General features: G+C 46.1%; 1 protein-coding gene across 11 annotated transcripts in view; it reads right to left on the bottom strand.

Annotated features, from left to right (window-relative positions):
* The window catches only part of TppII (Tripeptidyl-peptidase II), a 160,202-nt gene that overhangs the window by 18,303 nt on the left and 125,733 nt on the right, over positions 1-16,166 (bottom strand). For all 11 annotated transcript variants that reach the window (XM_084595703.1, XM_084595704.1, XM_084595705.1 and 8 more), the window contains exon 25: positions 12,165-12,270. In XM_084595703.1, coding sequence (XP_084451829.1) covers positions 12,165-12,270 — 106 coding nt within the window. The remainder of the gene's footprint in view (positions 1-12,164; positions 12,271-16,166) is intronic.

Here is a 16,166-nt window from a genome sequence, read left to right as displayed (position 1 = left end):
CAACAAGGTTTCTGTGTCGGCACGGCAGAAATCGCCAGCGTTATCGCTTGCATGTCGCACTCCGTTTCGGTCGTCTCATCCACAGCTCATTTCTTGGCGGCGTGCCAAGATGCTGCGCAGCGATAACGTCGTGGAGCGTTTATCTTTTGATAGCTCCTGCTGCGACGGGGAGCGAACTTGGCAGACTGCTCGCGATGGCTTGATTGCACAAGCCTGGTTCGATTTATCACGCCGCGCTTGGAGCGGGCGTAGTCTACTGCCACAAAATCATTGGAAAGCATGATAAAGTGGCTGCAAATGCTGTTTGAAGCGAAAAACGCTAAAAGCCGGTGTCATGATCGCAGCTGACCGCGTGCTTTCGTTGATTCATACATGCAAGAATAAACGGCTCCCGCAAAAAAAAAAAAAAAAAGAAAAAACGCCGCTTTGTAACGTCATATCTTACGCTACGCCGCGCGTACAGCACAACCAGCAAAACGATAAAAGCAAACAACTCTCGCAAAAAAAAAAAAAAAGATAGATCTGCCGCTTCTTAACTTCCGCAGGCGCCATAGCCACGTCAGCCAAGCCGCCGCGCGCAGAGGTTTCGCAACACATGCTGGAGAAAGTGTCCGACGTTCTGTCTGAAAACGGGCCGAGCTGGATTGGCGCATGCGTAGCGCGTGCTACTGCGAACAAAGGCCGGGAAAGAGGAAAGAGAGAGAGATAGCTCGGCAAAAGAATGGGCACACCCTTGCGCTTCGCTCTATCGCGCTTTTCCCCTCTTGTTCCCACTGGCTCTCTCTTGGTTCATTCACGCACATGGCTTGCAAACGTCACGTGCTGGCGCGCGGGAAACGATAACCGCAGATGCATGCGCCTTTAGGGAATGGGTGCGGCGCTGCCCTAGCCGAACTGTCCCCTCTCATTCCTTCCGCGCGTGGCTTGAAAACGTCATGCGGCAAACGGCCGAGGGTGATGCGATCGTCTTTGGAGAAGGCACACTTTCCAGTGCGTGGTGCGGAGTTCGATATATCGAACGACCGGTGAAATTAAGTTCGATATATGAAGCGGCTTTCCTATACTTTTACATGGGATTTTCAGGAGGATATTCCGCGAGTTCGATATAACCAAAATTCGATATATCCGGGTTCGATATCTCCGGGTTTGACGGTATAGGAGCGTCCCCTTTGAAACGAGGTGGTAGCAGTTGCCATCATGTTCATTTTTTCTCCCTATATCTTAATTATTATTTTATTTTGGTTAACTATACCATCATTCTATTTACTGAATTTTTCTTTCTACATTACTGACATTATGTCACTTTTCTGCTTTTAAGCCACTAATCTTCCAATAGTTTTTTGCTAGCTTCCACCGCAGGTTCATTCACCTGGCCACTGGTATCTCTAAATCCCAGAGCTTCAGGAAGAGCGACTGCGCCTGCATCGACTTCCGGATGAATACCATTACATTCGAGTATAATATGGTCAATTGTTTCTGCCGTCATGAGTGGTTGTAAGTGGAAAGCGCTTTCACTCGAGCAAAAAGCAGCAATTCTGGAAGCTGTTTAGAAAGGCGAGAAAACAAAAGACATCGCGGCCTAATTCGCCATATCTCAGTGTACTGAGATATGACTCAGAATGGCTACCTATGAAGATCTGGACAAGACTCCTCCTGGTTTATGGACGCCACAGCACAGAATGTGTCACTGAGTGGGGCAATTTTGCTGCAGAAAGCAAAGGACTTCGATTGCCTGCTTGACAAGGACGCCTTCAAGGCTAGCAGTGGTTGGCTACATCAGCCATGGAGGTAAAAAACCAAGGAGAAAGCGTGACGTTACGTGGCCAACCTTCGCAAGCCAAGCACTGAGGAAGCCGTTCCCTCCCCCGTTTTTTTGCTCTCCAAGTCAGTCCCTATGTTTTAATGTCGGCAAGTCTCAGTGCGCACGTCTCCCCTGACGCAGGCGCGCGGCTGTCTGCTATGGTGAGCATGGATTACTGCACCGATTCCCCGGTGCTATGCGCGCAGCGGGCCTGGCACAGTGCCGATTCGCGCATGCGTGCGCTCAGCGGTAGTAGATGTCACCACACGCTATCACGTGGTCAAATCACATGGGAACCGACTCACTCCCAGGCTTTACGGGTATTGCCACGTGCTCCCTCCTTATACTTCGTCTCACAAGATGTTCGGAGCACTGCAAATGGTACAGCTCTCTAGTCCAATAAGGACTGCGCGCACCAGATGACTGTTTCTACGCTAGTCGCCCCAACAAATGTGAAAGGATGTGTACTAGTAGTTAGCTTCATTTTGTCTCTAGCAGGTGGCGCTTGATGTCTTTTTGTTCTTTCTTTTGATTTTGGACAGGGAAAAGCCCGTTCCAAAGGGTGATCTATAACAACAGCGCGACAGATGGGACATAGAAGAATGGACGACAACACAGAGCACTGACTCACAACTGAAATGTTTATTAGCCACCAGCCAGTATAAATACTGCCCTGGTGGCCAGAAAGGAAACAGGCACGCTTGACTTGCGTGAGATTCAAAACGCCAGTACATTAGGCACGTCCAAAGGGACTGGCCCCACTTTTTTCTTTTGTCACAGTTATTTTCAGTGTTTCTGTCATGTGCATATAAATTTATTTCCTACAGCGTGGTCACTGCACAGGCAAGTTAGGTCGAATGCAGTCTGGGGCAGCGGAATTTCGATGGTGGCAGAATGAAAAACAATCGCACGTGCAGCACGAAAGTCAACACACAAGCGCTCAAAATCAATCAGAGCCCTCCACTATGGTGCTTGCCATATTTCATAAGAGACGATATTGTTCTCATTTTCGTTACTCTCACTGCAACAGTAGTGAATGGTTACGACTTGTACGGGCACATTTCATGAATCACGTTTGCACATTCAAGGGGCTCACCTCATCGTCACAACTGTATTCAGCCCTGCTGGTTGTCTCGTCTTCCAGGTTGACAACAATAGCCTGTTCTTGGTCAACAACATCGTCGATGATGTGGTCCAGTTCTCGCATTACATCTTCCTCACTGATAACATGCTGCACATAGCACATTCTTCCATTTCTCAGCTGAGAGGCTCCACGTCTTGGAGCTGAAACGTCTTGTTTCGACTGGCCACAAAACCCTTGACGTCGCTCCAAAAAAGCTCTATCAGGTTCAGTTGGTAGTCGTAGGGCAGCAAGCACACAACGAGATGACCAGCAGCTTCAGCGATGCAGTCTACACTGTGTCGGTACCCACCTGTGTTTATGTTGTTGACAAGCTGCATGAGCTCAGCCTTTATCATGTCGCTGCTCCATGCGACATCTTTTCCGGACAGCCCAGCCTGCCATCTCCTTTTTGAGGCTACTCATCCGCGACACCTTATCCTGCCACACAGAATGATATGGTGTGTTGTCCACTACAATAACGCTGCCGGGTGGTAGTAGCGGGAGAAGTTTCTGGGAGGACCACTTCTCGTAGTGTTCCCCGTTCATTTCCTCGTGGTAGTCGCCCAAGTTTTTCTTAGCTCTGAAAACTTCCGCTGCACCTTCGACAAAACCTTGTTCACTGCCGCAGTGCGTAACAATGAGCCTGCCATTTTTGCCATAGGGTTTTATAGATTAGTCGACAGTCCGGATCGATGTACTCCGTGCGCAGATTGGATGGTGCAGTCAGTCCACACTCGTCTTCACGTGTGGCCGGCATTGACCCACATTTCATCGATGAAAAAAATTGGTCTATCCTGGCGTCGCAGCTCCACTATCTGACACAGGTACCGGCAGCAACACTGCACAATATGCATCGCTTTGATTAGCACTGCATTGCGAGAGCGCTTCTTGTATTGGAAGCAGAGTTTCTTCAGCATCCTCTGCATTGTCGTCGTGGACACGGCCGCCAGCGAGTCGTCATTTGTGAAATGTGCTACCACCTTTGCAATAGTTTGAATTTGGCCTCTCTGGAAAAAGCTGTGCACCACCCTCCGCACCACGCTCAGATCAAAATCGTCTAGCTTTTTCGTCTGCTCGCGACCTCTTCCGCCAGCACACTTCTCGGTGATAGCACTCGGCCCGCCTTCAATGCCTCCGTTGTCCACTGGTAGAGCGTACGCTCGCTCACCTGAGTGAGTTTTGCCGTCCTCTTAATGAGCACATTTAAACTTGAGCTGCCCCCACTCTCGAATTGAAGCCCTTCAAAAATATTTAAAGCCAGCTGCTTCGCCTGCTTGGAAAAACAGCGCACTGTCGGTATGCGGCACACAGGAGACACAACTGACTCGGCCTACCCCATGTTGGAAAATGGAAACGCATCGCTACGTCGCACCAGGCCTCCGCAGAGCTGTGTCTGTACGGGCTTTCTCTGGTAATTTATACGGTGATTGGAACACTCTCTACTATTTAAATCTACTAGTCCAAGCTATGTTTTGAATTGCTGAGCTTCTTGATTTAAAATAGCCCCACACTGCTCAAACATTTGAGGAACAATTTTTTGTGTTTCCGTAGCCCTGATTGGACGAGAGAGCTGTACCTTTTGCAGTGCTGCAAACATCTTGCGAGACGAAGTATAGCTTTTTTGTCCTCCACGATGTCAGCCGACGCGCTTGAAACCGCTACTTGGCTGGAGAAGGAAACGCCAATACTGACGAGGTACCAGCCATCAGAGGTGTACAATGCGGATGAAAGCGGATTTTTTTATCAAATGCTACTAAATTGGACTCTAGCACTAAAAGCGGATCACTGTCACGGTGGGAAGCAGAGCAAGCTGCGCATCACAGCTCTTCTCTGCGTAAACATGGATGCCACCGACAAGTGGGTGCCGCTTGTGATTGGCAAAAGTAAGAAGACAATGTGTAAGAAGACGATGTTTTAACCCTTTGTTGCATGCTGTCCACTACAGTGGACAAATTTCTACAATTTTTAAAGCAAGTTCAGCGCATTATAGATACCCATGTACCGTCTGTTGCAGAAGTTTGCAGCCCAACGCGCCGGGCGGAGGAGCACTATCGCTCCTGAGAGGCAGCGCTGCGCCCGCCAGCGCTGCCTGGTGACGCAGCTATAAAGAGTGAGGAGGCTTGTACTCTTTCCCTCACCCCGCGGCTGAGAGCAAAGATGTGCGATATCAACCGCGGGATGAGGGGAAGAGAACAAGCCTCCTCACTCTTTATAGCTGCGTCACCAGGCAGCGCCGGCGGGCGCAGCGCCGCCTCTCGGGAGCGATACTGCTCCTCCGCCCGGCGCGTTGGGCTGCAAACTTCTGCAACAGACGGTACATACATACTGGTAACAACAGTGGACAAAAAGCTTTGTTTCTCTGCTCTAGATGGCGCCGCGATACCACCAATTTTTTAAAACTTGGATTCAATTATGGGTGCATCCTGCTCGAGCAGATAAGTAACGTCCATCTCCAATATAGTTCTTATAACTCGCCTTCACCTATAATTTGAAGCATATAATTCTATAGAAGCGATACAAGAGGCATTCAGAGACAAGTTCTATAAATACTGTGGCTGAATAAAGCGGAGATAATTTTTCAACTTTTGTAAAATGTCCACTACAGTGGACACCATGCATTGCGGGGATAAACCACCGTATACAGAACATGGTTTGTATTTCGAGTTTGCGTCCCTATCGAAAGTGTCGTTACTTCCATGACCTCGAGTCATCTGATTGGTGGAAAAGCCGGAACTGGATGTTGCCACCACAGAACCGCAAGTATTGGCAATATTATGTTTCAGTGTTTTCACCAGTCAGATGACTCGAGGCCAGGGCGAAAGTGACACTTTCGATAACGACACAAACTCTGAATACGCGCCCCCCATGTAAGCATCTTCTGCGGTCTGTCACTTTCACTCCTTATAACATTGAACGCATAGTTTCTGATTTTTTTTAAATTTTTTTATGGACCAATAAACAATACTTGGTTTTTAATAAAATGCAGCGGGCTCCAAAGAAGAAGCCGTTATCTGATACAGAAATCGACGAAATGATTGCAGTTTTTTTCTCCAAACTTGGCGGTTATATATTCATGGGTCTTTTACTACAGTCTCAAAGCAGGGTACACCATGCAGCTTTGTTATTTCAAGCTATCGATTGCGACAGGGCTGATAAAAGCCGAATCAAAGGCCAAAAGCCACAGCTGACGAAACCGATCTTTCCGTGGGCCTAGAAGCAGCTTCTGCCGCCGTGAAACTAAGGGCACCTGTGAAATCAAGCACTGTTTGCAACGTGCATGTTTTCTGTGTCATTTTCCTCGTCAACAGGCTGCTCGATAATGCGAGATGAGTGACCGCAAGAGCAAGACCCCACATCTCTGCGAAAGGAACAAGGTGTACTTGAGCGCTGATGGTAAAAGTGTCTGTTTCTCTTTTATAATGCAGAGTAACACCGCATCAAGCCTTCTGTATTCACGCCTCCTTGACTGCTGAATAATAAACAACTCTGAACTTACGTGTTGATTCTGAAACGAGCATAAAAAACACACGGACAACAGCAAACACTTTTTTCGTCTTTTGCTGTTGTCCGGGTGGGATCAACATGGCTAACCAACTCACCCAAACGCAGCCATCTGAACTTCCACCCCCGGAGCTCGGGTGTACGATGTCCACTGTAGTGGACATTATATATCTTATGGAATAAGCAATTTGAATGCAGCAAAATTATTTTCTTGCTGTTTTCTGGATGCACAAAGAGAGAAAACATCGAAACATCGCAGTTTCCACACATAATCATTTATCATGCAAAAAAGGGTTTAGAACGCTCGGAAGCTGGAAGTTGAGTACACTTCAAACAAGAAGGCGTGGATGTCCCGAGACATCTTCCGTGACTGGCTCCGGGCGTTTGACAAGGAAATGGTGTGTGACGGCCGCAGTGTTTGCCTCTTGGTGGACAATTGCTCTGCCCATCACGTCGACGACGTGGAGCTGAAAAATGTCGAGCTGCGGTTTTTCCCGCCGAACTGTACTTTGCCGATTCAGCCGCTTGACCAGGAAATAATAAACAGTGTGAAGTGCGCGTATCGTCGTCGGTTCATCGACAAGCTACTGCTCAATCTCCGCTTGAAACACCCCACCAAGGTGGACATTTTTCAAGCTTTGGAGATGTTCGCTGCATCCTGGAAGGGGACGTCGAAGGACGTGATTCAGAACTGTTTCTGGAAGGCCGGGTTTGAGAACGTTGCGGCTGGAATGAGAGCCCCTGAAAAACGCGACAGTACCAAGGCCAATGAAGGAGCTCCGTTCACTGTCCGTGCACTTGGACACGGCGAGGGAGACAATCAGGCCGGCCTCAAAGAAGCATGGAGATGCCTGGAAAGTGACGGGGCTCTTCCTGACAGTGTCGCTTTGGAGGATTTCTTCTATGCCAACAATTGCATTGTTGCTACTGAGGAAGTGACGGATTCATCGTGCAAGACGTGCGGGGAACCACGCAGGAGGACCCAGGCAGTGACACGGACGCCAAAGACGGCGAAGCCCCAAGCAACCGTAAAGTGTTTGACGCAATTGATGTGCTGCAGCACTACGAGAGTTTAACAGGACAACAAGAAGCGATGCAATCCATGTGAGCCTATGAACGTAGTGTGAGGCCGTCTCTGACAGCTAAGCAGATGCAGAACAAAGTCACGAATTACATTCAGAGAAAATAAAAGTGATGTCCTTACAACTGGCAAGTTATCTAGGTTAGACATGTGGTGCTCTGAATGGCAAATGACTATAAACACTAAAAAGACTAAATTAATGCGATTCAGTACCTGCAGCCTGATTTTGTCGAACACCTACTATATTAGCAACGCGGAAATAGAGCCTGTCGAATCCTTTAAATATTTAGGAGTTTATTTATCATGGACTGTGCATATAAATAATCTTCTGACTAACACATATAAAACTCTAGGTTTTATCCGCCGGTCACTTTGCAGAGCTAATACAGATACCCGACTAATCGCTTATACCACACTGGTTAAACCGAAGCTCGAATACGCGTCATTCATTTGGTGTCCTCATCAACTGTATCTTATTAACAAATTAGAGGCACTTCAAAACAGAGCGAGTCGATTCATCTCACGTCAGTATTCACGTTATTCAAGCATAACAGCAATAAAAGAGAATCTTAAACTTCCAACATTAGAAAGAAGACGTAAGCAATCACGCCTTGCGTTTTTTCATAAACTATACCATAACCCTACCTCTTTCTCAGCACCGATAATTACGCCCGCCACACGCACGTTTCATCGTTTTGACCACGATAAAAAAATCGAGCCCCCATTTGCACGAACAGACGCAGTTAAATTTTCGTTTTTACACCTAGCGATAAGAGAATGGAATGCTCTCCCCTCTTCTGTAGTTAATACTATCGATTATGACCAGTTTACTTCATTACTTCACGATTTTCTAACAGCGTAGTGGGAAATTTTCACCTTTAGTGGTTTACTTTTGTTTCGATTTTTCCTTTTGCTTTAACCTTTGTGTGTCATGTATTTTCTTGCATATTTCCGTGTCATCATATTGTGATCATGTTTTTCCTAATTGCTTCTTCTTGTATATTTAGCACTTTTACATGCCACCACGTTACTGTTCCGATTAATTAGTTCATTGTGTTTATTTCATGACGTTACCACCCCCCCCCCCCCCCCTATGTAATGCCCACTTGGGCCTTTAGGGTAAATAAATGAAAAAAAAAAAAAGTGCTTTGGTAACGTTACTGCATGCTAGGCACGGAATTTCGATACATTGAAATTTCATTATAACGAAGTAAACTGCTGATTTTTATGACTTCGTTATATCAAGGTTTAACTGTAACTGAAAATAAATATGGGATATTCACACAACTCTAAAATATGCAAGATTAGTCACAGTGCACTGCTCATAAATTGGTACGAATGAAATTGGGAGGGCCACTTCAGCTGCACCTTTTAGGGGTACAGGAGCAACAGAGTTAAAGGCTCCCATCCGCACCTCCCTTTGGGAGCTCACATACATGTGCTTTGCAACTCGCTTAGTCACTAATCTTTTAATTTGTGCCTTTGTTATCTCACACATACTATTTATCAGCATACAGTCATAAGCTACATATCGCATTATGTGAAAGACCCCCCGATATACATAGTACAAAGCCTCAAGCCGTATGAATCTGCCAATGTGGCCCAAAGTTAGCATGTCTAACCCAGAATGCACGAGTCCTGGGAGATTTGATTCCCATCTGTAAAGGGAAGCCAGGAACCCGAGCTGGCAGCTCCTGCCAAATCAGCCATGTCTCATGGTCGCACAACCCACAGACTACAGGGATGGAAGCAGGCTCGAGCATTTTGGAGCAGCTTTGGGAGAAATAATAAAGCCATTTTGGAGCAGCTTCGGAGCAATGAAACAAGATTTTTGGAGCAGTTGAATTATGTTTTCGAGCAGGTTTCTATGGTCAAACGCCTCTGATACAGTCAAACCCGTATATATTGAATTTTGGTTATATCAAACTCATGAAATATCCCCTTGAAAATCCCATGTAAAAGTATAGGAAAGCTGCGTTGTATATCGAACTCAATTTCACCGGTCATCCGATATATCGAACTCCGCACCACACATTGGACGGTGCGCCTCCCTCAAAGACGATCGCATCACCTCGGCCGTTTGCCGCGTGACGTTTTCAAGCCACACGCGGGAGGACTGAGAGGGCACAGTTCGGCGACGGCTGGTCTAGGGTAGCGCCGCGCCCTTCCCCCAAAGGCACGCGCATCTGTGGTGAACACTGCCGCGCTAGCACGTGACGTTGGCAAGTCATGTGTGTGAAGGAACGAGAGGGAACCAATGCAGCCGTGGTGTTCGGGAGAAAGGGCAAAAAATGTGATGGAGCGAAGCGCAAGGGTGTGCCTATTCTTCTGCTGAGCTTTATCTCTCCCCTTCCTTTCCCTTTCTCGGTCTTCGTTCGCAGCAGCACGCACTACGCATGCGCCGACAAGCCAGCTCGGCCCATGGCAGACGCTTCTCCAGTGTGTATTGCGAACGCTCTGCGCGCGGCAACTGACGTGCGATGATCATCTCGTGAGGTCGTGCTGAACCTGCGTAAGCTTATACGGCGGCCACGGACGCTAAAAAGTGGCATATCTTATTTTTTCTTTTTCTTCTTTTTTTCGAGAGTCGTTTATTCTTGCCATCGTGCTGAACGTATGCTATGGCGGCTGGGGAGGTTAAGAAGCAGCAATTTTTTTTTTTTTTTGTGAAAGTTGTTCTTGTCGGGCTGAACGTGCGGAACAGAGTAAGCTATGGCGGTTGCGGACGTTAGGGAACGGCAGATTTTTTTCTTTTTTTGTGAGAGTCGTTCATTCTTGCATCTATGAATCAACGAAAGCACGCGGTCGGCTGCGATCAAGACACCTGCTTTTAGCATTGTTCACTCCAAACGGCATTTGCAGCTATCACGCTTGCCAATATTTTCTAGCAGTGGACTATGCCCGCCCCACCCCAAGCACGGCACGATAAATCAAACCAGGCTTGTGCATTCAAGCCATCAGGCGGGCACTCTGCCAAGTTCACTCCCTGCTACCGCAGAATTTATGACAAGTATAGTCAAAAGATAAACACGTTGTGACGCTATCGCTGGCAGCATCTTGGCGCGCTGCCAATAAATGAGCTGTGGATGCGACGGTCGAAACGGAGGGACGCGCCACCGAACGCTTTTTCTTTTTTCTTTTCAAATTCTCAGGGGCAAAAATGGGGAGTGGGTTCATTATGCGAATGGGTTGACTACGCGACAAATACCGCATCATTTTTCACGATCGCAAGTGGCGTCTCAAGCCGATTTCTGTACTATATCGAACTATTTTGCGATCCCCTTCGAGTTCGATATATCCTGTTTCGACTGTAATTGCAGTTTTCTCTTTCTGAAATACAAAGTCTCCAATCTGATTCTTTTTTATGCAAGTTCAATGCCTTTTCAACTTTGCACTCATCTCTGACAAGACAAAAGGCGAACAACTTGGAACAGAACCGCAGCAAAAAAAACGCTTGCTGGTGCATTTTATCAATGAACATCTAGTGTGACCTAAGGCATTTGCCTACTTTGACTTGACAGATTCAAATGTCGAGTCTACCACTTCGATACGCTCAAGCAGCACCACTAATTTGGAGCTCAGATTTATGGGCATGACATTTCCACTCTCTATCTTGTGCATATCCTTTTTGATTCTATGCCTGTGCTGATCAATTCCTGATCACTGATCAGTAGTGCCTTCAGGAAATATAGATGGCACTGAGGGCAACCTTTTCAACCTTCCGCATATTTACTTCACTACCTCCTGCTAATAGTTCTATCATTCTTTGCTTGAGCAATGCTGAGGCTTATTTTTAACATCTTGGCGATAGGTCCTGTATGGCTTTCCAATACTCTTGAGAAGCTTCCTAGTGATTGACACCTTTGGCGTACTAAGCCATAACACTTCAAGTATAATTTTGTCTGCCATAGTCCTGGCAAGCTTGTAACTGACAAAGAGGTTCGATAATGAAGTGCCTGCTTTTTCTCACAGCAGGACCATTAGAAAAACTCGTGCAGTTTTTGCAGTCTGACAAGTTTTTCTCACATTAGTTTGTGCTACCTACTTCGCTTGCTGCTCTTGCTTTTCTCTCCACCGATGATTCAAAAGGCTGAGAGGAGGTGCAATGCCACACACAGTGCATTTTTTTTGCAAATATATTCCCTTCAATCGGCTGTGGCTCACACTAAATTTACTTGCAAACAAATATTTATTATACTTCATGCCATGCTTCCCTCCTTTACAAAAATTTTATTTGCTTAAGCCCAGTGCAAGATGCATTATATCCTTGCTCCCAGTGCTGTGACATTTTCCTGTGTTCTGCTAAATTTGATGGCAGAACATCAAGGCAGCCAGTTTGGAGCAGTTTTGGAGCAATATTGCATTTTGGAGCAGGATGGAGCAGGGATAGCAGTTTGGAGCAGAATGGAGCAGAATGAAGCAAATGGAGCAGCACTTCCACCTATCGCATCAGCTGCCAGTTAAAGCACCTGCCACAGCAATGCCCACAATTTTTTGCTCATAACAACGGAAATGCATATAAGTGAACCTTCTAAAAAAAAAAAATATCATCCAAAAATAGGGAACTGATGCAGAGCCAACCTATCCTTGCAGCGTGAGACAGGTAACATGCGTCCTGCGTTTCAGGGCACCAGCCACAACTGTGGTCCCCAGCTCACCTTGTCACTGTCCAATGCCTGAATGCGTGCCAGCAGCAGTGGAACATGCTTGGCATGCTCCTGCTTCAGTTCCTCGTATAGCTGTGTTGACGAGTTCCCCTGCAGCCTGCAAACACAGACAAGCCTCAGCAAAAAAGCAGCAGTAACCATGTTCACCACCATGCATGACTTCCAGTAAGTGTCCCACAGCAAGGTTATGAAGCGCACCCAATCACAGCCTCCCTAACCGTTGCTAATCAGTTGCAACAAACTGCTTATAAATTAGAACCTCATTATTAGACTCATAAAAAATGTACAAGAAATCTATGATCAAAATTATTAGAATTTTTTGAAACCTCTAAATAATGGAGTAAGTGAAGGATTTAACGTTGCAAAGCGGCTCCGGCTATGAGGGATTTTGCAGTGCAAGGACTGGGGATAATTTCAACTGTTGTGGGGATTGTGTTCCCGGAGCAACGCGAAACATGCAGCTGGTGCTGCTGTTTTGCTAGCTGCGAGAGGGAGGTGACAGCAGCTATACTTCTGACCCCTCCCAAAGAAAGCTCTTCTGAGAACAGTTGCCATAAGATCTGCGCCGTTCTTCCCTCGTCCCGATTGGGCTACCTCCTGGTGATGTAAGAAGCTCAGCATAAGACTGCGCACAGGAAACGAACGGGGAGACCACCATAGACTCGGGCAACAGCAGGTGAGTATGTTTTTCCCTCCGGGCTTCCCGGCTTCGGACGAGGGACTGCGAGTTGTGAATATGCGCGCACCTTGTATGCTTGCTAAAGACCCGGTCCAAAAGGAGTCCGGCACCCGCTTGTGTGGTGCCAATGCTTCAGAGACTGGAGGTTTGGCACATTTCTCAGTCACTGCCGGCCAATGCCAACGGCGACACGCATTGAGCCATCAACGTATGGTGTGTGTCATTGAGATGTGCACAGTGCATCCCTCATCCTCCTTCACGTGCCACGCGCGCTTTGACCCTTTGGTTAGCCGTGTGGCCTGCAAGCACCCTTAGCTCCATCACGAGCACATGAGTAGCTTTTTGCCCTGCGTGCGGCACCGCAGCCACGCTTTCGGGTGCAACGACTGGGCTATGGGCTTGTACTGAGGTCTGAGGGATAGTGCAGTGTTGTGATAGAGTGCATTGAACACTTATGCCTACAACTTGCGCTCTTGTTTCCTTCGGAGCAGAAACGCAGGCGCAAAGTGCATGCTGGCTATGCCCTCAGCTTGCTCCTGGTCCGAATAAGTAATTCTACACCATCTGATGTTATTAAATGAGCACTACATTGCACAGTTTGCAAGCACCTTACATTTTACTTACATGGGGTTTTATGGTGCAAAACCAACAAAGGCTATGATGCGCCAAACACAAGGTTGGATGATTTGTTATATGAAATATACCTAGAGTTATGATACTCATATTTGATTCAGAACATTTGCTTTTTTAAGAAACATAAAAACCAGAGAAAAACTAACGAGTGCTCATTCACCTAAAAGTAATGCTGGATGAAATGAAATGTGTTCTTTGCAAAATACAGTAAAATAATTTTTTCTGTGTTCAAGTACTGAGCACGAGATTAAAATGATTAATTGTGAAGATATCACCACATATTTCACAGATAGGTTTGTTTTTTCTTTGTTAGCAGGAAGTTATCAGTAATGTGTGTGTGACCTATGCATAGACGACATAAAATTACCTCAATGAATCGTTTCTGATGCTGACATGATTTCCATTCTCCTAATAAGGGCTTTACAGAGTGAAGTTTGTAAGTTTGCTATGCACTAACTTCATGCAATCTCTGTTTAGCATATTGATTTGTTTTATTTGTATATTTCTTGCACGTGCAAAACATGCATCTGCTCTTTCATTATCCCTAATTCCAACCCAGCAGAATTTTATATGTTTTCGTGTTTTGATCTTTACTATGTTCTGTCCTATTAGTGGTTCAACAGAATTTTTGGATTAGAAGAACTTCTTGTTGGGCGAGTTGGTGCATTGCTTTAAAGGAACCAAGATGCGCTATAAAAAGACAGCTACAGGAAAAAGCCAAGGAGACAGACAGAGCGCCTGTCTCCTTGGCTTTTTCCTGTAGCTGTCTTTTTATAGCGCATCTTGGTTCCTTTAAAGAATTTTTGAAGTTTATTGCAGAGATGATGCTTAAAGAATCTGTGTAAATGATGCTGTTTTTGATGTTCTCATCTAATATTTTCTACCCCACAACACAAAAAGCATAGTATTCGGCTGTAAATATTGATGCACACTGAGGTAATCGTATTGTTTTTTTTTGTTTTGTCCTGTACTATTGCACTACCAACATAGCCTTTAGTTTTTGAGCCATCTATAAGACGTAATTTCTGCATTTTTCTTTGAAATATTCTTGTAATATATGCTCTTGTGGTGTGTTCTGGAATTGCGTTAGTGTGAGGTGGAAATCTGCTGGGAAGGCGTACCATGGTGGAAGCGCTTGATTCTTCCTTGGGGCGATACTTGGCATTTGACTGATTATGTTCAGGTCGTGGCATTTCTCTTTGAATCGCAGCAGGAGTGGTTTTATTGCATGGGGCTTGTTGCTGAAAACAATTCTGGATGGGCATTTTGTGGCTATAGCGTGACACAGATGTCTAGGCTGAGAGCGGATTTTGAGGATGTATGTACAAGTTAGTGCCGTTCTTCGATCTTCTAAGGAGGGTTCATTAGCCTCTGCATAAAGGCTGGCTATTGGGGACGTTCTGTAAGCACCAGATGATAGACGTAAACCGAGATTATGAACTGGATCTAGTCGTTTTAAGTAGGATTGTCTTCCATATACAATGCAACCATAGTCTATCTTAGAGCGTACCAGAGAACGATAAATGTGTCAGTGGGCACGGCGGACTGAGAGCGATCATGTGGCCTTCTTCTGCCACATGCCACATGCCACATTCTTCTGCCTTGTGCAGGTCCTTGCTTTCGGTCTCGTTGGAACAACGAAGCAAATCGACCAAGTTGACGGACAGATCGACCTTCCAGATCTGCCAGGTTCAGATGCTGATCCCCGATCTGCGGCTACGCCAAGATTATCACCGAACCGAAGCTCTCTTTTTCCTTTGGCGATATCTTTACTGCTCCATGATACACCAACAGCGCCACCATCACGACACGTGACCTCATCGCTTTGGGATATAAAAGAGCAGCTTCAAGCCTTCAACTTCAGTGGGCACGGCAGACCGAGAGCAACCATGTGGCTTAACAGACCATTCTTCTGCCTTGTGCAGGTTACTGCTTACTACAGTTCAGTTAAAAGCGACAACCGTTGTCTTTTGGTCTTGCCGTGCCTGCAGCAAGCTGTATTAATGGTGTATGACGTGTACTGCGTATGTTTACTCCTCTTGAGCGGAGATATCGAGTTGAATCCCGGACCTGACCCGGAGGGTTCCAGCACACATGAACTGCTTGAAAAATTGCTTTTGGGACAGAATAAATTAATTGAGGATGTTGCAGCCCTTCGTACACAACAAACTAGCATGCAAACACGTCTTGTCGATTGGGAGACCTGATTTGCAGAAATGGAGAAACATGCGGAACGTGTGGAAGAACTTGAAAGCACGGTTAAAGCCTTAGAAGCGAAAATTACTGATTTGGAGGATAAAAGAAGACGCTCGAATTTACTGGTTTTTGGTGTATCAGAGGAAGCAGAAGAGACAGAGGCTGTACTGCGTCGTAAAGTTCTACCTGATATATTTTCTACCAAGTTACAAATCACGTGCAAGTCTGTAGCCCGAATACATCGAATTGGCAAGAGCAATAAAACGCGGCCAGTAATTTTATATTTTCAAGATTACGAAGAAAAGAAAAGCATCATGCAAAATGCTTTTAAGCTTAAAGGTTCTAATACTTCTGTTCAAAACGATTACTCACGAAACACGGTCAGGAAGCGTAAACTTTTGTGGAACAGTGCTTCAGAGGAAAGGGAACACAAAAGAAAAGTTCAACTGATCAACGAGAAACTTTGAGTCGACAACGACCTTTAC

The sequence above is a fragment of the Amblyomma maculatum genome, chromosome 2, assembly GCF_055883805.1.
Source record: "Amblyomma maculatum isolate TAMU_Amacu chromosome 2, ASM5588380v1, whole genome shotgun sequence".
Taxonomy (NCBI): Eukaryota; Metazoa; Arthropoda; class Arachnida; order Ixodida; family Ixodidae; genus Amblyomma; species Amblyomma maculatum.
This window is presented reverse-complemented; position numbering and strand designations above follow the sequence as displayed.